The 23,323-nt window shown below is 43.1% G+C and overlaps 1 protein-coding gene across 4 annotated transcripts in view; it reads right to left on the minus strand.

Annotated features, from left to right (window-relative positions):
* Positions 1–5,589: 5,589 nt before the first annotated feature.
* CABLES1 (Cdk5 and Abl enzyme substrate 1) overlaps positions 5,590–23,323 on the minus strand; it is an 84,408-nt gene continuing 66,674 nt past the window's right edge. For 2 of the 4 annotated variants that reach the window (XM_084849715.1, XM_084849717.1), the window contains 3 exons: positions 13,877–13,983; positions 10,488–10,695; positions 5,590–10,241 (listed from right to left, as the gene is read on the minus strand). In XM_084849715.1, coding sequence (XP_084705841.1) covers positions 10,101–10,241; positions 10,488–10,695; positions 13,877–13,983 — 456 coding nt within the window. In that variant the 3' untranslated portion in view covers positions 5,590–10,100. Of the gene's footprint in view, positions 10,242–10,487; positions 10,696–13,876; positions 13,984–15,448; positions 15,551–23,323 lie in introns of all 4 variants that reach the window. The other 2 variants (XM_084849718.1, XM_084849716.1) reach the window with 2 other exon arrangements.

The raw sequence follows: 23,323 nt of genomic DNA on the forward strand, positions 1-23,323 counted from the left end.
GAGCTACTATTTAAATAATATAATACTACACTGTGTGGCAAAGCAAGCCAGCCCAATATGAGGCATCTTAGAATCATAGAATAGTAGGGTTGGAAGGGGCCTACAAGGCCATCGAGTCCAGCCCCCTGCTCAGTGCAGGAATCCAAGTCAGAGCATCCCTGACAGATGGTTGTCCGGCCTCGTCTTGAACGCCTCCAGTGTGGGAGAACCCACCACCTCCCTAGGGAATTAGTTCCATTGTTGTATTGCTCTAACAGTCAGGACGTTTTTCCTGATGTTCAGCCGGAATCTGGCTTCCTGTAACTTGAGCCCATTATTCCGTGTCCTGCACTCTGGGATGATCAAGAAGAGATCCTGGCCTTTTCCTCTGTGACAACCTTTCAAGTACTTGAAGAGTGCTATCATATCTCCCCTCAGTCTTCTCTTCTCAAGGCTAAACATGCCCAGTTCTTTCAGTCTCTCTTCATAGGGCTTTGTTTCCAGTCCCCTGATCATCTTTGTTGCCCTCCTCTGAACCCTCTCCAGTTTGTCTGCATCCTTCTTAAAGTGTGGTGCCCAGAACTGGACACAGTACTCCAGATGAGGCCTAACCAGTGCTGAGTAGAGGGGAACTAGTACTTCCTGGGATTTGGAAGCTATGCTTCTATGAATGCAGCCCAAAATAGCATTTGCCTTTTTTGCAGCCACATCACATTGTTGGCTCATATTCAGCTTGTGATTGACAACAATTCCAAGATCCTTCTCGCTTGTAGTGTGGTTGAGCCACGTATCCCCTATCTTGTAGAACTTTCCTAGGTGCAGAACTTGGAATTTAACCATATTAAATGTCATTCTGGTGTTTTCTGCCTAGCGCTCCAGTCTATCCAGATCACTTTGAATTTTGTTTCTGTCTTCCAAAGTATTAGCTATCCCACCCAATTTTGTGTCATCTGCAAATCTGATCAGCATTCCCTGCACCTCCTCCTCCAAGCCATTAATACAAATGTTGAAGAGCACTGGGCCCAGGACTGAGCCCTGCGGTACCCCACTTGTTACCTCTCCCCAGCTTGAGAAGGTCCCATTGATAAGCACTCTTTGAGTCCGATTCTGTAGCCAACTGTGGATCCACCGGATCGTTGTTTCATCTAGCCCACTTTGAGCTAGTTTGCTCATCAGGAGATCATGGGGCACTTTGTCGAAAGCTTTGCTGAAGTCGAGGTATATGATGTCTACAGCATTCCCACAGTCCACAAGGGAGGTGACTTGATCAAAAAATGAGATCAGATTTGTCTGGCAGGACTTGTTTTTGACAAATCCATGTTGGCTTCGAGTAATCACTGCATTGTTGTCAAGGTGCTTCCAGATGGATTGCTTTATGATCTGCTCCAGAATTTTCCCAGGGATTGATGTCAGACTGACTGGTCTGTAGTTCCCAGGTTCCTCCTTTTTACCCTTTTTGAAGATAGGGACAACGTTAGCCCTCCTCCAGTCATCTGGCACTTCCCCCGTCCTCCATGATTGCTCAAAGAGAATAGACAGTGGTTCTGAGAGTTCTTCTGCCAGTTCCTTTATTACTCTAGGATGCAGTTCATCTGGCCCTGGAGATTTGAACTCATTCAAAGTAATTAGGTGTTCCTTGACCATATGCCTACCAATCTCAAGCTGCAATCCTGCCCCTTCAGCGGTCATCTCTAAGCTTTTTGTGAAGCCACATTGGCTTCTTCTGTTGTCTTCCACCTTTTCTTCTTGTTGGAATTGTTTGTAATTGTGCCTTGAGAATTTCCTTTTTTAAAAGCTCCCACCCATCTTGGACTCCTTTTCTTGTTAGCGTTGCTTGCCATGGGACCTTACTGATCATTGTTCTGAGTTTATTAAAATCAGCTTTCCTAAAATCCAGGGTATGTTGTTGACTACACTCAGCTTTTGCTTCCCTTAGAACCAAGAACTCAAGTACAACATGGTCACTTTCCCCCAGAGTTCCTGTAACTGCTACTTTATTCACTAAGTCATCTCTGTTGGTTAGGATCAAGTCAAGGATAGCCGATCCTCTAGTTCCTTCCTCTACTTTCTGTAGGAGGAAGCTATCCGCCACACAAGTCAGGAATTACCTGGAGGGGCCACGTTTTGCAGAATTTGTCTCCCAACAAATATCAGGGAAAATAAGTCCCCCATTACTACTACATCATGCTTCTTTAAAACATTGGCTATTTGCTTTTCAAAAGTTTCATCCTCGTCTTCTCCTTGATTGGGTGGCCAGTAGTAGACTCCGACCATTAGGTTCCTTTTATTCTTTGCTCCATTTGTTTTGATCCAGATGCTCTCGATGGGGCTACCAAGCTCCTCCTCCTGTATTTCTGTGCAGAGATATGTATTTTTCACATACAGTGCAACCCCACCTCCCTTTCTGTTCCTCCTGTTCTTTTTGAACAAGTTATATCCTTCAATTGCTGTATTCCAGCCATGAGAGTCATCCCACCAAGTCTCAGTTATACCTATCAAGTCATAATTTCCCTCTTGTATTAAGAGTTCAAGTTCGTTCTGTTTGTTTCCCATACTCTGGGCATTAGTATATAGACATCGAAGACCATGTGCTTCATAGTCTGGCTTTCTTCCTACATGTGTCTGAAGACTATTATTGGGCGCTATCAGAGCTGTTCTCTCCCTTGCAGTGCATGAGCCTACGTCCATCGTTACCCTCAACTTTACATCTCCCTTCCCCATAGGATTCAGTTTAAAGCCCTCCTGATAAAGTTCTTCATGCTGTGGCCAAACACATTCTTCTCATCCTTTGTGAGGTGCAACCCGTCCCTTGCCAACAGCCCATCTTCCAGGAAGTATAGCCCATGGTCCCAGAATCCAAATCTCTCTCGTCGGCACCACCTTCGTAGCCAGTCATTCACCCAGGGTATTTTTCGTTCCCTTTCTATCCCTCTTCTAACTACTGGAAGTATGGATGAGAAAACTATCTGGGCCCCAAAGTTCTTGAGTTTCCTTCCCAAACCTTCAAAGTCTGACGTGATTTCTTCATAGCTCCGCTTGGCGGTATCATTTGTTCCCACATGGATGAGAAGAAAGGGATACCAGTCAGTGGGCTTTATGAGTGCAGGCAACCTTTCAGTCACGTCTCTAATCTGTCAGGGTGCTGTTGGCAGGGGCAGAGGTGGGCGAGGTGCCGCTGGCACTAGCAGCACTGGTAGCAAGCTGGCTCTCTCCCAGTCCGGATAGTGCGTCCTGGTGTGGCAGGGCAGCAGAGTGCGGAGGCAAGGCGTAGTGGCTGGAGGTCACTGTTTGAGGAGGCTGGTGCAGGCAGCAGCAGCAGCACTGTTGCCAAAGGAGCACCTTCTCCTTCTGTAGTGGAAGAGGCGAGCCCGCTGATGGACCTTAGGTGAGAGGTGTCTGATGTCCTCAGCGTGGCGGAGGGTGAAGAGGAGGAGATCCTCCAGAGTGTGGGGGAGAACGAGCAGCAAGCAGAGGCTCCAGCACCTGAGCCCTCTTCCATTGTTTCCTCTGCTCGTGTGGCGACCCCTGAGACTCACGGCAGGCAGTCTGTGTCTCCACAGAAATGTCAGGGTAGCATCATGTGGGACCACTTGAGGTGGGAGTGGATCTCAGCACTGCCATCTGCCACCACTGCAAAGCATCCCTGAGCAGGGGGAAACAGCCAGGGCGCTACACCACCACCAGCCTGCTCCTGCAGGTAAGGAGGCAGCACCAATCGGTCTTGCTCAGGGAAGAAGCCCCCACACCCCAGCAGGCAGGCAGCAGGGGCAAGCAGAAGGCTGGTAGTGCCGGAACTCCTGTAAGCTCTCAGTCTCTCTTCCCCAAGAGGCTTAGGCAGACCACCATGGAGGAGATGCGGGGGGGGGGGGGGGAGTTCAAGTCAATGTGCCTGTCTGGCAAGGTTGCTATCTATGTTTGCTTCCTACCGACCAGCTGGTGTTTTCCCAGGCAATTCAGCCAAAGAGAGCCTGAGGTCATCAGCTGCGATTCTGAGTAGTACTAGGGGAAGGGGGTCATTTATTTTGCACTTCAGAGGAACCTACAGCAGAGATTAGGGATCGTGACCTCCTTCTAATCACCGCTTAAACACCTAACTTCTCTGATTATCCCTTTATGACCTTTGGTTTAAGTTTCTGAGAACAGCACATTTTACCTGTGCATAGCACAAACACTACTGGGCCAAACTGTCTGAAATTTGGCAGGTGGAATCCCCTCCATGGGGGCTGCCAGGACCCCAACTTCCATGTACTTATCATAAAAACTGAAAAAGTTATGGCCATTTGTGTTTTCCAATGCGAGTCAATGGGAAAACATCAAAAATGAGTTTTTCAGTTATCCGAATCTCGCTTTGGATTTGTGCCCAAGTTGAAACGGATGGGGTCTGAATCGGTCCAAAGCGAAGTCAGGCCGCTTCGGAAGGTCCAAATCAGCATCCAAAGCAAAGCAGGGGTTTCATGCACCACCCTATTCAGAACTATTGGGTTTGATTGAGACTTACTATGCTTAGAGCAGAACCCTTGAAATCGACAGGACATAAGTCAGTCATGACTAAATTAAGTCTCATTGATCTGAATGGGTATATGTGAAGCATGACTAAGTCTGGATCCAACACAATTTGTTTAAACAGACATTTTTAAGTTTTAACACCATTTTAGAAGATATGTCTCCTCCCTTGGCTTGTGACAATTGCCTCTGCCAATTTTTAAACCTCCCATTCTTTTTTTAAGGATTATCAGTTTTAGATTAATACACCCTGGAGTCTGTTTAATTGTAATTGTATATTTCCTGCATCTCCTCATAGCTCCAGATATAATTATCTTGTGTATAGGCTAAAAAAAGAATTGCCTAGATTTAGCATTTTGTAGTATTTTTAACCACTTGACAAATGCTGCCATACCGCACTTTTGCTGTTACTTCAACAAGTTGCTATGAACAAGAGAAACCTTTGAAATATTGAAGCCTAGATAATACATGTGCAGAACATTAAAAACATGACAGAGTTCCACTGCAATTTCACAGGGGAAAAGCCCATTGTCAATTCTTATAGTTCATAGGATAATCAGGATTTAAAAACTCATACCTCTCACCCCACAGTAACCTGATCATTAGTATCATCTTGTGAAGTGGTGAGTTTTATTACATATAAGGTGCAGATGTGTGTGGTAAAATAGTGATCTGTAGCTAGCATGGCCATGTGTCCTCTTTTGCAGAGGACAGTCCTCTACTTGGAGGGCTGCCAGAGGACTGTCCTCTATTTTGAAGGTGTCTTATCTTTGATGGGCTGCCCAGTCCAAGTCCGGTTTAAAGATGAAGAACCATCAAAAGGAAGAGCTGGACCTTGAAGCTTCCCATCAACAGCACCTGGACAGCAGACTGAACGGGCACACAAGTCACCTGGTCAGTCTTCCACATGATGGTGAGATGTCCCGTATATCTATTATTTCTACATTTGCATCTATACATATAAATTAGCATATGCACATTTTATCCTCTTTTGTCCTTTTTGGCGATTCACAAGTCAGCACCCCATCTGTAGCTATATAGAATCTATTGTGATAAATGGATGTAAGTCTACCTCTTTTTTTTGGAATATATTTTTATTTTATCTTTATAAACAGATGTAAGTCTACCTCTTGATTCTTGTGGTACAATAGCATATTTTGTGGCATCATAAAATGCAACCAAAGTTCACCAGCACTGAAAAAAACAGCACTGGGCCTTCTTACTCGTGATCTAACCATCATTATTAGCTCTTTTCAGCCAAGTTGGGAGGGGTTTCCAAAGCGGAATTGCTGCTGAACTGCTGCATTACTGTAAGATTTTATCTTTTCTCTGCAAACAGTATTTGCTATATAGACTTAAACAAAGCCATTAAACAATCCTAAGCACTCTTGATAATTGAAATTTGTTCTCTTTTAGATTAAGTCAGGGGCAGGGGGAAAGTAGAACAGAATCTACTGGTAGATCTCTGGATGATTTGCTGTAGATGGGCAAGGGTTTCTGACTCCAATAGATTAAGAAGTAAACGTGAACATTAAAAATCTCTCTCTGCCTTGGTGGCCCTTATCTCTTAGGCTGTGTTCTCACCTACAAAACGGGAGTACTAACTGGTTGTCTTTCACCAGGCCTTTGTGCAGCTCTACGTTGAGAGTTTTGTGTTAGAATCCCTGAACCATAGTAACTCAAATGCAGATTTATGTTTGTATATACAATATATAGTTCATGGGGTGCAGCACGTAATTGACTCCACTGCCCTTGATTAATTTGCATCGGCGTTGATTAGTGGACGTCATGGTTCTAGTAAAAAAAAACCAAGTAGATCCAACAAGCCCAGAGCTCCTCACCTCATGTTTAAATTGCATAATTTCTAAAATGCCATTAAATAACAAATGTTGCTGGGATGTAATGGTAGCTATACATGAGATGCAGCAAGCATTTAATATTAATAACCGCTGAGTGGTTTTATTATATTTAGCGGTATAGAAGTGTCACAAATAAATAAATAGTATGTTTAGATTTTGGCAGTCCTCATTGCCCCTGCCTTTTCTTCCCATCCCCAATACAATTTGTATAACATTACAGTCAGCTTTTGAACAGTTCTACTTGCTTGGGGTGTGTGAGTGTGGGAAGAACAGCTTTCAAAACATTACTCCATACAATACAGTGCACTGTGTATATAGTGTCAAAACATTATGAAGAACAATGAAAGGAATTGTCCCCAAGCCCATTTCTTACATTCAAAGATGGGACTATTTACAAATCAACTTTCTTGGCCATGATACACAAAAATAACAATTGTTTTCCTTCCTATATCATTTCATTGTTGTTTTTAATCCAATTGCGGAGAAAGAGCTTGTTTTCATGTTGATCAATATGGCTTCATCTTATGCTTCAAAGGCAACAATACAATGTTTTCTTTTTAGGGGCTTTTACGCAAAGGGGGCAGGCAGGGAGCAGCTGAACATTTCTGCAAATCAGAGCAGGAATTTTCCAGCCATCAATATGTCATTCAAGAATCTCTCACAAACTGTGGATTAGGGCTAGATTGCAAAATGCAAGACAATAGATACAAGTGTGAGACAATTACGACTGACCCAGCATACATCTGCATGAAGGTATTGAAAGGGTTCAGAAATGCATTTGTACTACCTACTCCCTCTCCCCAAGGTTTTGCTTTCTGCTCCTGGCAGCCCCAGAAAGGAACTGACCAAGAATCTGTACCAGTTGTACAGTCTGCACAACCACCTTTCAAGGGGGGAGGAAAAGGAAAATGGTAGATTTAAACAGAGATACTTCCCATGTTAGTTCTAGATTAACACTAAATAGATACTGAGGGAAGCTGAAGTGCAGAAGACTGCCTGTGTCTTTAGTAAGTTTGAGGCAACAAATGGTTGGTGGTAATTTCCCCTGTCCCAGCACTACCGCAGTTTGTTTAAGCTGTCTTTGAGTGAAATCCAACTTCATGCAAGTGGCTGTCCGCCCATCCAACAGGACCTCTCCCTCCTCTCCGCTGCAGGTCCTTGTGTCTCCCCCACTCCTGAAGAATCTGCTCTGGAGGGTTCCCCAGTCCTCTGTAGCAGAGTTTGAGGGCATGGAACTGACAGAAGCTGTTCCATGAGCAGGAGGGGGTGGGGCTTAATTAGATACTACTCAGTCTCTCCAGCATGTCGTAATTGAACAGGAATCCTTTTTCACAGCAGATAGGAGAGGAACACGAGTGCACAGCAGCAACAGAGGGTGATGAGGCAGGGGGACAGTTTCCCTCAAATCGTTGAAGAGATAGTGCCTCGACTGGTGGGTTAGGAGGTGCTCAGAGCACCGTGTACTCCTTTGGTCTATCTGTTGCTATTGCTCAAACAATACGTATTTTTTGGGCCACAGCTGAGTGAACATGCAGAAAATGTAACTTGCCCTCATTTCCATTTCTACATTCTTCAGTCCTGCCTACAGGAACTCATCCATGTAGCAGTAGACAAGTGTGTTTGAATTCCAGAACTGATAGGTAACTGGTAAGGGCTTTTTTTTGCTTCAAGAACACTGTTTTATTTTCCCTTCCTCTACGGTAATAATAATTCACCATGTTTTTAGTGTGTACTTGCATTGTACAAGCTAAAAACGCAACTTGGTGCTTGAAAGCATGCATTTTTAAATACATATTTGATGCGGATACATGCGGTAGGAGTCTCCAAATTGGCTGTAGCTTCCTGTGTTGTGTATCAGAAGACCCATGGCTGAAGTGGACCATAGAATTGGGATACAAAATATGAACTTGTACAGTGTAACCAACTGGTGGTTGGTTTTAAGGGAGAAATTAGACAGTGAAAAAAACAGTGACTGATACTGGAAAAGAGGCAGTATAGCTATAGCAATAAAGTGGCTATTCAAATTCTATAGGTGTAGTCATTCTTTGTAGTATATTTGTTAGAAAAATAAAAGGTATTAAATGAGAACAGATTTTTGCATTTGTATATTTTCTTCCTGGTTCTTCCCTCTTCTGTTATTCCTACAAATGACTGGTACAGAGAAAAGAATGGTGAATTGTTTTACACTATAAAACAGTAAAGCACTTGACTTTATTGAAATTATTGTGCCAGTCTTTGACTGTATCAGGTGAATCAGCACTGGAAAAAGTGGGACTTGAACATTAGCTATATATAAAAATAGTAATTTAATTCTTTGATGCATGTCCTCTAGCATATTACCAAACACATCCAGCTGTCATTATCTTCTCATAGGTTTTTTATACAATTATACACACATACAGGTATTTAGAAAGCAGGATACACAGAGAGGGGTGGGAGATTCTGTTTGGGTTTTCCGCTTTCCCAGCCTGGACTTTGTATTTTACGAACACAGTTAAGTACTTTAAGATTCCAGAATAGTGAAATATCAGAGAAGTATGAAAAATGTAGCAATTGTAATGGCCCCTGCTCTCAAATTTGATTTTGTACAGTCAATTCTAATTAAAAACAATTAACTCAACAACAACAAAAATTACCCACATAGAGGTGTGTGTCTGCTTTCAAGGTCCTAGACTGCCAATTTTACTCCTTGGCTGTACAGGCTGGTTTTAGGAAACACTGTTTAAACATACAGCACCATCAATGTGCCTCAGAATGCACTCTAACATAGAGCACAAAATACAAATACTACAGAGTGCAAGTCTAACCATCTCCACAGAAGGAAAAGTGCAGCCGTTAGAAATACACATGTGACTTAAAACAAGACGCTTGCAAAACAACATCTCTTCTCCTTACTGAATGTTTGAATGGCACTAGGTACAGAAGTGAAAACATAAGATCAGTTCTTGGTTTCTCAGTTGTGGGTGTAGTCTTTTTTTTTCTTTTTAGTAGTGGTATAATTGTTACAAAAATAAAAGTTGGTGAGGGGAAAAACAAACCATCAGGGATTACAAAATATCATCCGAGGTTATTCAAACGAATCCATATACCTCCCTTTCAGTAGTTATGTTTAAGCAAAAAGAGAAAAAGTTGTCCTCTGGTCTTTAGTAAACAATATCATAGCAATGATCCAAGGCTGCCACCTGGTTCCAAACCTGTTCAGTGACTCACTCACAACTAAACAATCCACCCACCACCAGTAAAAGTGCACTTTCAGTAGCCGATACAAAAATAGATTGGCACGTTGTTGACACAGTGAAATTATCTACCACAACCCGTCATAGCTTTAGGGATCCTTCTGTGAGCTGGAAACCAGTTGCTTGCTGGAAAGCTGATGAAGCTCCAAATAAGTAAATGGGATAGTCAAAAAGAAGTGTGAAGCGAAGGCTGCTGTTCATCTTCATTCTCGCAGGAATACTATGGGCAACTCAAGAAAGTTCTCATTTGGTCCACGTAGTATGAATCTGTTCTACCCACTGCTCAGTTACATGCAACTCATTCACCACTTGCGCTGAGTAAACAGTTCATCTAGCCTGAGAGTCTTAAGGAATTCACTGCTTTAATCTTACTATCTGGTTGAAAAGCTGCACTGAAAAGAGAATAAAGGGTGTTGGAGCACCTGCATCCCATTTTTCCATTTTCAGTAGTAATTGCTGCTCTTTTGAGCACTATAGAAAATCGTTTTTAAACCCCTCCCCCTTCTCGGAAGGGTAGCCTGTGCTAGGAATTCTGGATCAAACGTCTAAAATGCGGCATCACTTCATGTTCAGGTAGATGGAGAGCAAATTCCAAGGCCACTAACACTGGGAATTCGAAGGCAATCAGCTCTCGCCTGTTCAACCGGAACTTCTCTTCCAGTTTCTGTAACACAGCCAAACAGACACAACTTAACGCATCAGGATACTAGTCATGTGCTAGTATTTGAAACAATGCCTTCTATTTACGTTAAAGAAGGTCTCCTTGGTCCTCTTATTTCAAGCAAAGGCCAATGCATGACATAATGACAACATGGTAATTCAGCGATTCCTTTCATCGAAGCCGTTGTCCTACCCACCCTCTTTAACCGTAACCCTTTGTGACAAAGGTCGGTGGCCTAGGCATACTTACATCTATGAGATGTTTGACTTCATGCTTTTTCAGGTCACTGCCAATTTTGGCAGCTAGTAGGACACATGCTCCAGCACAGAGCTTTCTATTCTGCTTGTTGAGTTTTCCTTTGAGAGCAAGCTTCTCAAAATAGACGAAGGCCATGGCCACAGTGGGTTCCTCAAAACCACACTCTTCTTGAGCTAGTTTGCGCATCTCTCGCTTCAGGCTGAAATGGGGGGAAGGTACATTGTCAGAGAAAATCAAAGATGATAAAAGCAATGCTTATTATTCAGAGGGCTTGCATAAGAACACCATGGGTAGTAAGCCTACCATGCCCCAGCGTCGACCTTAAAAATGTTGTGTAAGCATAAACCAATGTGTGGGCAATTTAACTAGTGGTTGCTAGGGTAATGGGAAAAAGCGGCGATATCACTGCTTTTTCCCATTTCCCTCACAAGGCTAGTTACATTGAGCATCTGTTGATTTATGCTTGTGCAACATCATTAGCACTAGCACTGTGGCACAGTTGGATACCACCCAATGTACATACCACCTAGGTAGCTGAAATGTCAATGGGAGGGGTGGGCAGAAGGTTGAGTGGAATTTACTGGTAGGTCTCTGGGAGATCTGCAATAAATCAGCAAGGGATTCGGACTCCACATAGTTTTAATAAGAGCAACATCAAAATGAGTTTTTCCCACCTAAATTAGACTGCTTGAAATGAAGAAAGCCCAGGGTAACCAGGGGAGCATCTCCACAGTTACAGGTTTAATTTGCTTTCCACTTTGCTGCGGTTTTTACTGGAGTCGAATTTGCTCTGTCTGTGGACACACAGGGCTTGAAAGCCTGGATTATCCCAAAGCTAGCCTGGGGCTTTTGGCAGGTCACACAGCAGTTTACTGTGAATTGTTTGGGTGGCTACTGGGTGGAGTCTCATCCACATCATCACCTAGACAGCCTGTTCCCTCCCACCCACTCTTCTGCCCTTTCTGCTTTCTCTGGTCAGTGTATATTAGCACCTGCCTCTGCAATCTATGCCCAACACCCCTTTAATTACTGTCCCAATCAAACCGCAGTAGCACAATAGCAGGTATAGCTACTCCCATTCAAATGCACTATTTCGCGATAAGGCTGTAGTGCTATAGGGGTATAGCTACTTCCATTCAATGCGCGAAATGGTGGAAACATCGAGGCAAACAGGCAGGGAAAACATTGGGGAAACACTCCTTAACTGGGGTCAGTGATGTCATGGCCAGGTGAATGACACACCCCTGGGCAGGGCTATCATGATGCAGTCAATGCAGAAGGTTAGTGCACACCACAACAGAAGCGCAGACAAGACAAATGAAGGAAAACAACTGGACTACAAATAGTCTCAGAAAAAATGATTTTTTGGTGCAAAACTCCAGGGTGGCTGCAGGATGGCCATGACGTCATGTGCCCTGAACGACCTCCGAATGCAGCAAACTTGCAGTAAATCGCTCATGGAGACACCCCCCAGGAGTGGGCTTTTGTGTGACAGGGCTGTGAGCTGAGCTCAGTTCAATTCTGGTACTGAAAACAAATCCTTAGGTTCAGAATGTGCTCAGTGGCACCCTGTCATTTAATTCTATGTGCATGTTTTTTGCACCTAGATGGCTAGATAACATCACCAATGAAATGAATATGGAGTTGAGCACACTCTGGGAGAGAGTGCAGGACAGGAAGGCCTGGCGTGCTATGGTCCATGGGGTCACGAAGAGTCGGACATGACTGAACAACTGGTTGGTGGACCTTAGGGTTCTAGTAAAAAACAAAGTAGATCCAACAAGTCTGATCTCTGACTACTCCTAGTCTATGCTTTATTATGTTAGGGTTTTACAAATTATTATTTGCCAATATAAGGATAAGTGACCCCTGAACTTCTGAATACTGAAATGTCCATGTTTAAAGTCATAGATTTGCCCACAAATATCATTCCATGCCTTCTGTCTCCAATCTCCATTGTGTTGTTCAAGAGGTCAGGGCTGTAGGTAGGGCTCTGAAACAAGAGCAAGGAACTAGAATTCCTATAAGACTTTTGAGCAGGCAGAAGTTCTGGCTCTTCTAACAACAGCAGTTCCGTTATTCCACCTACTCACTAATCTACCTTCTAAAGCCTCTGTTGTTTCCTTTTCAGCCTCTGCTGGTGCAAGAGACTGAAAAGGCATTGGTAGAATGAAGATGGGAGCACAAAGAGTGGGAGTTTGATGTTCACCCATTATATTGCTGCTGCTATGATGGCTGTGGCTGCTGCTTATTATTATTATTATTATTATTATCATCATCATCATCATCATCATCATTATCGTCATCGTTATCATTATTAATAGGCACATTTGTCACAACTTCTCTTCATCTTTTAAGATTCTTGCATCATGTTGTGCTCTCCCATATGCAACTGTATCTAATATGCAACTGCAAAACATCTCTTGAATTTCTGAACATTGGCAAATAATAATTTGTGAATCTTAGTTGAAATTTTGTCTCTTAATTCAGTTGCTGTTTCTGCTGGATCTTTCAGCTTGATCATGCTTCTAGACTAGAATCCTGCATGTGATTGATTCATCACAAATGGGAGCTCTTTCTCTTGGCCACCTTCTCTCTCTCTCAGCCACCCCTTCTATCTCTCTCCCCCCATCTTCCAGTGTGCTGCTGGGGAAGGAACAGATTGCTCTTGCCAAAAGCATGAACTGATTGCTTACAGCAAGCTTTTGAAATTAGGCCAGGAGCCACAGGTTGCTCACCCCTACTCTAAGTGTACCGAGAAGGGAGGGCATTGCCCATCCTGGCTGGGGACATTGGGAGCTGTAGTCCAACACATCTGGAGGGCACCTGGTTGGGGAAGGCCAATCTACTTTCTCACATGTGTGCCCAGGGCAGAAAAGCACTTGTGCTACAATTAATACTTATTTTTTTCTGACAAGTCTTGTGAAAAGTAAAACATACATTGTAAATGCAAGGTAGAAAGCTTTTAGTACTAACGCCTCTTCAGTGCAACACTAGAAGCATAGCCTTTTATCTATTAAAAAACACTCACGATGAGTCTAGCTATCACTTGGTTACATCAAGTATTGCTAATCTTGGAAACTTCCCTCAGTCTCGCCTGGATACAAGGGGGAAGTTTCTCTCTTCTCTCTGCCCTTAAAAACAGCATTCACATCCCTCTGTCCTTTCCTTTCAGTGCCAGTAGATAATGATTTTAAAACATCCACAGGCCAGTAGTATATCCTTAGGCCCACATGCTTCCTACCTTATTTATTCAGCTTCCTAGTCAAAGTAAGAGGCTAGTTCTGTGTCCTTGAAGGTGATTGTTTCAGAAAGTCTATTGTTAATATTTTACTTCCATCTGCCAAATATACTAAAGGGCAGTTGCATGCTATTGATACCTTCTTATTTTACTGAGCGTCAACTTGATGTGAGGAAACTTCTCCTTGAAGGTTTCATTCATATCTTTCTTAAGGTCTGATGGCTTCACATAATCAATGACTGTTGTCTGTAACAGTTAGATCAGGAAAAACATCAATATGATTTTTTAAAATTTCCTTTTGGCATTAAATTAGAATCAGCAAATATTTATTTGCTTGCTGTTATCTCAAAAGTGACCTAAAGTACACCTTGGGAACAGTGGGATGTGGCAATCTGACTATTTTTCTAGAGGGGTAGCAGTGTGAGTTTGTTGCAACAAAACACAACAGAACATTTTCTGGCACCTTAAAACCAAATATTGTGGCATATACTTTCACAGAACAGAACTCACCTCATCAGATGCACGGTATTTTCCCCAATTGCCCCCCCATCCCCCCACAACAAATTGTATTTATTTTTTGTAATTAGCAGGGCCAAAAGGCTATAAAATGTAAGGAATAACAGTAGGTTTGTGAATGGGTCAGTCTAGCCTTATCTTATTTACAAGGGCTTTGCTGCTGAGAATACTTTCTGTATTCTATGCTGTGCTACTTTAATACCTGTAGTGGGGGAGAAATCCAGAATCCCGATTAAGGCTGGATTAAATACAATGAAATTTCTGATAACTTCTAGTTCAGCAATTTTATGCTGCAATCTCTCTTTGAAGTATTTTTGTTGAAATACAGTGACTTTCAGTTCAACAGCAGAACACCGTCTTAGACCAGTATGTCTTCCAACTGGTTTCTAAATGGTGCCATTCATAATGTCTGATACAGAGGCTGACTGGTTTGTCCTATGCAGACAGCAGAGGACATTGTTGGCAGGTGATAGCATACATTCCACTGGAGGATGAACAGGTAAATTAAACCCTAATGGTATGGCTGACGCCAAGTTCTGCAAAAATGTCACCAGACCTGATATGAGGACATTTCTGTTGGGATGAGGAGGACTCTTCAGATATATTTTATATCCAGGCTATTTATAACTTAAAAACTGACTCAGAGGTTGTCAGGTGAGCGTGCCGGATTAGTTACATCCCAAACAGCTGATGTGCTCGAGGAGGCTTTCTCACCTGTTTTCCCTTAAATACAGTACACAGCCATGTTTTAGTAATTAATATGGGTTTTCCCAGTAGTAACGTATGGCTGTGAGAGCTGGACTATAAGGAAGGCTGAGCGCCGAAGAATCGATGCTTTCGAACTGTGGTGCTGGAGAAGACTCTTACGAGTCCCCTGGACTGCAAGGAGGTCAAATCAGTCCATCCTAAAGGAAATCAACCCTGAGTGCTGATTGGAAAGACAGATACTGAAGCTGAAGCTCAAATATTTTGGCCACCTAATGTGAAGAGAAAACTCCCTGGAAAAGACTCTGATGCTGGGAAAGACTGAAGGCAAAAGGAGAAGGGGACAGCAGAGGATGAGATGGCTAGATAGCATCACTGATGCAATGAATATGGACTTGAGCAAGCTCCAGGAGAGAGCGCAGGACAGGAAGGCCTGGCGTGCTATAGTCCATGGGGTCACAAAGAGTCGGACATGACTGAACGACTGAACAACAATACCAGTTGAAAGGGCCAGCTGCCCCACTGGATCCCAAAGGAAAATCCTGCCCCAAAAGCGTTTTTTTCCCCATGAACTGAGGTCAGAATCATCCACCTGGCAAAAATGCTGTCTGTCAAGCTCCGATACAGGTATAGGTATATTGATATTCTCAGCCTAGTACCTTCCTAAATTTTGAGGGACAGCTTAGGAAATCACCATCAATGCAGAGCCAGAGAAGTTAGAATGGTATATTCCTTTCTTAGGTTTCTTTCCTAAATTACCTGCATTTGATGATGCCTTTTTTCCTCCGTTTTACCAACAACAAAAAAAAACCTTCTTAGGAGTCTGGGAACAGCTAACTACCACTGTGGTGTATCCCAGAGGAGTAGAATATAGTCAGAACCTACAAGAGACTGTAAAAGTAGGTCTGGGCCCAAACATAACCCTTAACTTCACAGCCTATGTGAGCTGTTAAGTTGAACCTTTCCTCTCATTGGTATTTGGAGGGGAGGGGTTAAGACTGGCAAAGTTCACTCATTGACCCAGAGTGGGGAAGGGAAACTTAGAATGTCTCTGTGTTGCCTACGCATCAGGGAGGCACTTTCCTCTCTTCCCACACTGCACTGCAGCCTTCCTTCGGTGGCTGTAAAGTTCACAAACAGCCACAGGAGAAGGGAATTCAAGGTAGATTTAGGGAGGGAGGGATTGGGGGAATTTTGCACCCCATAATTCACCATTTTGTCCCAAAGTATGAGCTCATGCTTCAGTTCAGCCCTAAGGCTGCCTTTGAAAAGAGTCTGGAAACATCAGCTGGTCCAAAATAGGACTGTGAGATTGTTAGCAGGGACTGGCCAACACGATCATATTATGGCAGTACTTTTCCATCTGCACTGGCTGCCAGTCCATTTCCAGGCCTGATTCAAAGTGCTGGTATTAACATTCAAAGCCCTAAATGGCTTGGGGGCAGGTTACCTACCTGAAGGATCATCTCCTCCCACATACACCAGCCTGGACCCTAAGATCAACTTCGGCAGTCCTCCTCCAGGAGCCCCCACCAAGGGAAGTGAGGTTGGTGGCTACTAAGAAGAGGACCTTGTCTGCTGTGGCACCCTGGTTGTGGAATGAACGTCCCAGAGAGGCTCGCCTGGCACCTACACTGTGCTCTTTTGGGTGCCAGGTTAATATCTTTTTATTCTCCCAGGCATTTCAGTGGCCCTGTTCAGACGCACATTGGGGAAGTGCGGTTAGGCTAACCATGGTGCATGGTGGTTACTGCAAGTGCTACTACACGTGCTGTTAACCATGTTCCGCAACGTGGTTAGATTAACCATTCTCTAACCACCCACCCTCCTGCAGGACCTGTAATCCTCCAGATGGGCAACCATGCATCCCAGCAGCCTTCGCACTGTCAACCACTTTGGTGCTTGGTGCTGCTGGCCATTTTGGTGCTCAGCACCTACTCCTTCTTCGGCTGCTCTTGCCATGGAGCTCTATGACAGCAGTCAACTAAACACAGAGGCTGTTCAGACATCACGCTAAGCCATGGTAGAGCCCACTAACCATTTGCAGCAAGTGGTTAGTGAATGTGATTAGTCTATGGTTAATGAACTACCATCGGTTGGGACAGATGCCCGTTCAGACATCACGCTACACCAACATGGTTAGCTCAAAACTCCTAATCATGATGGCTTAGCGCGATGCCTGAACAGAGCCAGTTTCTGTTTTAAATCTGGTATTGTATTTTAGATTTTTGCACTGCAGTTAGGTTATTATTTTTATACTGTAGTTTTAAATTTTTAAATTGTATTTAATCATCTTGTATTTTATGGTTTGAATTGTTGTGAACCACCTCGAGAGCTTCAGCTATTGGGTGGTATAGAAATAAATACATAAGAGATTGTTCAAGCCAGGTTCATGATGGCATCAGATTTTGTTGCAGGGTCTGGTTGCTTAGAATTTTGTCTGTTAGATAGTATGCTGTTATTTGTGTGTAGCCATTTTTGATTATGGGTCTGTCTTTAAGCAAGGCTAGGCCTGCCACTCATGTCTTGTGAGACAGAAGTATAATTTTCCAGAATGAACTGTATATAATTGATGGAGTAGTTTTATCTGGGTTTCCATTGCATAATTAAGTGGACCAGTCCAGGCTCAGGCTGATGGTTTTCTCATTCTTCCAAAAGCCACATTTACCATTAGTTCAAACTACGTTGGAGAACAGATCCCCAATGATAATAAAGAGAAAAGGGGGCTTGCATTTGGCCTTTCTTCTGCCGCCAAATGACTGATAGGCACTTCCAGAGCTGATCATGCTCTATAGGGACCATATCTAAGGGGATGAATGCATGCACAAACAAAATAAGAGGACAGCTGCACAACAGAGATGATTCCCAACGTGTTTCAAGGAAACTCTTATCAATTTTTAATTCTTCTTGATAGAAACTGCTGGGGAACAACTTTTCTACCACAGCTTACCTAAGCAGAATAATGTTTGTACAACTCCAGAAACTATCACAACATTGATAGTGACTTCTTAAATATTCTGTGCTCATTTAGCTTCCATACAAAGACCGTCTTTGCTGCATTGTGGAAACTATTAATATAGCATAGCTATTTACATGTTTTTTTCTAGCACCTTTTAAACTTTTTTTCTTGATAGCACTGGGGAAAGAAGGAATATTGTAAGACAATAGATGAGTAGAGGAAGGAATCATGTCCCCATGGCAAGGTACAGAATAGAGAGGTGTGCAGTGTGAAAAAGCCCAATCTGTTGTACAATGGAAGCCCCAATCAGCCTCCTCACTAAGACGATGGCAGAAATTGTCCATGTATTTTTCAGATATATTTTTTCTTTGCAATAATGATGAAAAAGAAATGAAAGTGGAGAGTCTCAGTATTATTAATGTGCAAAATGCCTAACACTTAGCTAGTTTGTCATGAACTAAATTCTGTGCTTGGTGGTGTGATCTTGTAGCTTTCAGAACCTCTAAGCCACAGATTTTAAGGGGTATATGCTTTTGGCTGCTTTCCCCTTGCATCTTCCAGGTAAAGCCTTTCTTATCTGTCTATCGGTCATTTCCATCAGAACTACTAAACCATTCACTCAGGTCTTCTATGATGCTATTTAAAATGGATGACTTGAAAAAGTACACATTAGACTTTTAGACAGCAGGAACACTGAGTGACATAACACTTTAAGGGATGACAAATTTTTGGCTGGGGCCCTGCTGACCCTTCCTACCTGCTTTCAAAGTCCAAGTACAGAGTTCTGGTTTTTTTCCCAAATGCACAAAGCTACAAGCATGTTTTTAGAAAAAAAAAAAACCTTTCAAGTGCCTTATTCTCTTCAGTCCTCTGCCTGTTTAAACAACCAACAAGTCCAGGTATGTTCAGCATTCTTTCAATTCAGTGTCAAGAAAGAGAGGAGCGGTACCAAATTGCAATGTAAATTCAATGGAGAAATCCAAAACACTTCAAAATAGCTGATAAACTGATTCAGGCACGGGAACGCACATTCATTCATTCATTTATTTATTTATTTCTATACTGACAAATAGCCAAAGCTTTATTGAGATATATGCATGGGAACATAGTGTGCGGTTGCTTTATGAAAGTGCCCCCATGCAAAAAGCTCACTAGTACATTTAGAAGAATTCTATTAATTCTGTGTGTCCCACCCTTTTCATTGGAACATCCTCTCTCCCTTAATATATTAGTTATTTCTGATCAGTTGTTTAGTTGTTAAAAGAACTCAGTCCTTGACAGGAGAGGTGACCTACACCCTTGATTTCTGCCTGTATATTAGACACAGAAAAGTTCAAAATGGAGCTGTCATCATTTATAAAGTCCTGGAGTATACATGATTTTCTCTTAGATCCCAACCACTCAAACTACAATAGCAAATCAGATTAACATTTAGAATACATACAGCAAGGAACTGGCCCAATGACCTGCCCAGTATTTTAAGTCCCTAATGTGAGTCAAATATATTAATGTGCCAGACTGTTTACTGTCGAGGACATGAAATATGTTGTTAGCACTTAAACTTAGAGAAGAGCTGGCTTGAGTCCACTGGAACTGGTAGCTATTTATCTTGGCAGACATTCAACTGTTCAGCCAGACACAGCAAGCAGAGTAATGACCTGCTATCCCCTTTGGTGGAATGGACAACTAAACATGAGGTGTTCTCCTGCAGCACGTGTTAAATCCGTTTGAGCTTTTGCCATGGCCCACCATTGAGACAAGTTACCATGCATACATTAGACGATCAAAGCAATTCTAAAACATTCTTGAAGTTTCCCAGCAACCAACAATGTTGCTGAAGCAAAAACAAGCAGCCGATATCCATTCCTAGACTTACTCCCATAATTTCCAAGCTAGAAAAAGATTAACTATATAGTTCAAATCACTGAACTACTGGAAAAAGGTAACTGCTATATAAACAGACCTTGCAAAGCTCCCCCTACATCAGCCTTCCCCAACCTGGGGCGCTCCCGATGTGTTGGACTACAACTCCCAGCATGATCCAGCCAACCATACCGGCTGGGGCATGCTGGGAGTTACAGTCAAACCCATCGGGAGGGCCCCAGGTTGGGGAAGGCTGCCCTACATGTTCTAAGCTTTAGCAATGCTTAGATTTTTCTGTGCCTGCACTATTGCATTTTGAGCTTCACCCATCTAAAGTACAGATCACAAATGCCATTAATGCGTCTGGAGCCTAGTACACAGGACCTGCCCTACTGCTTGGAATGACTGCTCGTATAGTCACTTTTTCAGGATTTGTACAGCTTCAGCAGCTGTGACAACACTAGATTAAGAACACAGGAGCTACGTTCATCTAGCTCAGCATTGTCTACACCAGGAGTAGATGACCTGTGCCCTCCAGATGGGATTCCCATAAGCCCCAGGCAGCATGGCCAATGGCCAGGGATTATGGGAGCTGTAGTCCAAAACAACTGGAGGGCAACAGGTTGTCTCCCCCGGTCTACACTCACTGGCAGTGGCTCTCCAGGGTTTGAGGCAGGGGTCTTCCCCAGCCCTACCTGGAGGTGCTGGGAATTACACCTGGGACATTCTGCACGCTACATATGTGCTCTGCTACTGAGCTATGACCCTTTCCCAAAACTGATTTGCTTTGCCATCCTATCTTCCCCCATTTTGCAAAATACAACAAGTTTGAATCTAGAGCAAGTTACTTGTGCTTAAGTACCAACGAAATCAATGTAAAAACTCAGTCATTACTAAGTTTAAGGCCCAATGATTTTAGTGGGGCCTAAGCTTGACTAACTTCCTCTGGATACAACTCATTAAGTACTTCATACCTTTGTGCTAGTAGACCAGCCTTCTCCAACCTGGGCTCTCCAGGTGTTTTGGACCACAACTCCCATCATCCCCAGTCAGTTGCTATGCTGGTTGGGAGAGATGGGAGTTAAAGTCCAAAAGCTTGGAGTGCATGAGGCTGGGGAAGGCTGCAGCACACCTTTACAACTGGAAGCGAAAGTGATGTGCATGCAGCTGCTATAGCAGAACTAAGTACTATGAAGCCTGCATACACAGCTCTCCATAGAAAAAGAGAATGCTCAGGCAACGGAAAGCATCTCCACTTTGCCACTCTAGTGTTCACCAAGGGCACCAGCACACTGCAAGTAGTGCAACGCCACTGCCAAGTAATGTAACGAGCCAACAACAGGATCGCCTGCTCCTGTGTTCTCTTGAACAGCTGCTTACCCACTCTGCATCATGAAAATAATGAATAGTTTAGGTGCCTAAGGTCTGTGACAGAATTTTAAATATGGCCTTGGAGGTTCCTTTTATCTCCGTCACCAAAAGATCATTGTAAAAGGCAACCTGAATAATTTATACCATGCTTTACTGCAGGAATAAAGACACATGTGGAGCCATGTGGTGGCTCCACATGGAAAGCAAGAGGACTGACATTTGTTAATAAAGTGATCACCAGCCTCTGCTTTTAAGGTGTTCTCAATAAATCAATAGTGTACATTTACATTCTCTCACATTCTTGTACCGTAGATAGGAGAGTCTACATTATCTTCAAGAAGGCGCGCAGCACTGAAACGGCTTACAGTTAATCATTCTGAAAATTGCCTGTCTCCCCCAATCACTTGTACATTGCCTGATTTTTATTTCTGTTGCTTCTACATTTCCTATGGCAGAAGGTTTTTATGGTGATTCATTACAGACCATATGCTCTAGTTTGAGAGGAACATTTATTGGCAAATAGCACCTGTTGCATTTCTGCCTGCTGTGCAAGTCAAAGGCACAGAGATTCTGTGGGGCCCCTAGTGTAGCCAGGTTGCTGTTCAACCTATATTTTGTGCTCAGTCAACACCAATTTTGGAAGATGAATGGCTGGACATGAAACCAGTCAAGTACTTAAAGCAATGGTTTAATTTTCTTCCCTTAATGTAAAAAGATCACTTGATGTATCAATGGCAGCAACTCAGCACCATTCAGTTCTTTGGGAGTTTTGCCATCTATCTCACTTGGAATTAGGTTGTATTAATCTTCAAATACTTAAAAGACAATAGGAAGCAATTGTTCTGTGTTGCCACAGTAAAATAGGAGTAATTTCTCAGTTTTTAAGATGGGGCCTTAAGAGAGCAATCCTATGTGGGGGAGATGGCCGCCTCCGAACTTGGAGGCGACCACCTATCCACTGCAGGGCGAGTGAAGCAGTGAGGAGCGCATCTCCTCCACACTCCAGCCACCCTGCAGTTGCAGCTAGACACTGATTCTGCCTGTCTAGCTGTGGAACCTCAGAGTGCAGGGTGGGGAGGCCAGATGACACATAGGAAGTGTTGTACCAGCACTTCCACTCCCCCCCCCGCCCCCAGGAACGCCCCATTTCCCCTGCTCCATGCTGCTCTTCCGAGCGCAGAGCCGATCTGCACTGCTACGAGGCAGCTGGGGAGGGGGCGGAGGGTGGTTCTCTGGGAACTGACCTCGGAGCGCGGGCTTTGACCGATCTTACGGCCGTCTAGCTGCTATATAGCGGCCATAGGATTGCGTCCTAAGTCCTTTTTATTTTGGTCCACTTTTTGTTAAGTCTGAGGGTTTTTTTTTAGTTGGTTGAACTTTTGAATGTTTTAAATGTTAATGTTTTATTATCCATATGCTGCTCTCCTGAAACTGAGTCTTATTTTGTTTTAAAATTTTGTATACTGCTTTGGGAAACGTTATTTGGAAAGCATCATACAAATTAATAAGAAGAAAGAAAATTGCTTTGAACTGCAGGACAGGAGCTTTAGATATTTAGACAAACCAACACCCTGTCCTAATTCTAAAAGCAGCCAGATAACTGGGAAGCAAGGCCTTATAAAACATGCTTTAAGGATTGTGCACTACCTATGCGGGGAATACTTAGGGTAAAAGGAAAACTTAAGCATTTCTTCATCAGTTCAATAAACTGGAAGGAAGTGCAGCTGAGGATGAATGTGTCCATTGTTCAAAGTTTATTTATTGTTCCAAGACATGTGTAGAATCAATTTAAACACTGCAAATATTTTATTTAACAAGACTCTCTAATCCTGACTTCTACATTCACTGGGAGAGCTCTGAGGAGAACACAGCCCTACAGTTTTTTAGCATTTTTAAAAACTTAATTATGAATCACAGAATTGATGTTATAGTTCCTCTACGCCATTTTGTCAAATTGAAATGAACAGAATAATGCAATGGATCTTTTAAAAAAATAAAATATTCAGCCCTGGAAGAGAAGCCCTTCTAGATTGGTATTATGTTTGGCTGCATCAGTTCTTAGGAGCGCTGTGTGTTCATGTGTTGTCAGTTTGAAATGCTGTTGCATGGTGCAATCCAATAACACGTCCAATCTCTTGTTAACCATGACAGGCACACTGTATAGTTTTGTAC

The sequence above is a fragment of the Heloderma suspectum genome, chromosome 4, assembly GCF_057233095.1.
Source record: "Heloderma suspectum isolate Gila_16-S chromosome 4, 16-S_ref, whole genome shotgun sequence".
Taxonomy (NCBI): Eukaryota; Metazoa; Chordata; class Lepidosauria; order Squamata; family Helodermatidae; genus Heloderma; species Heloderma suspectum.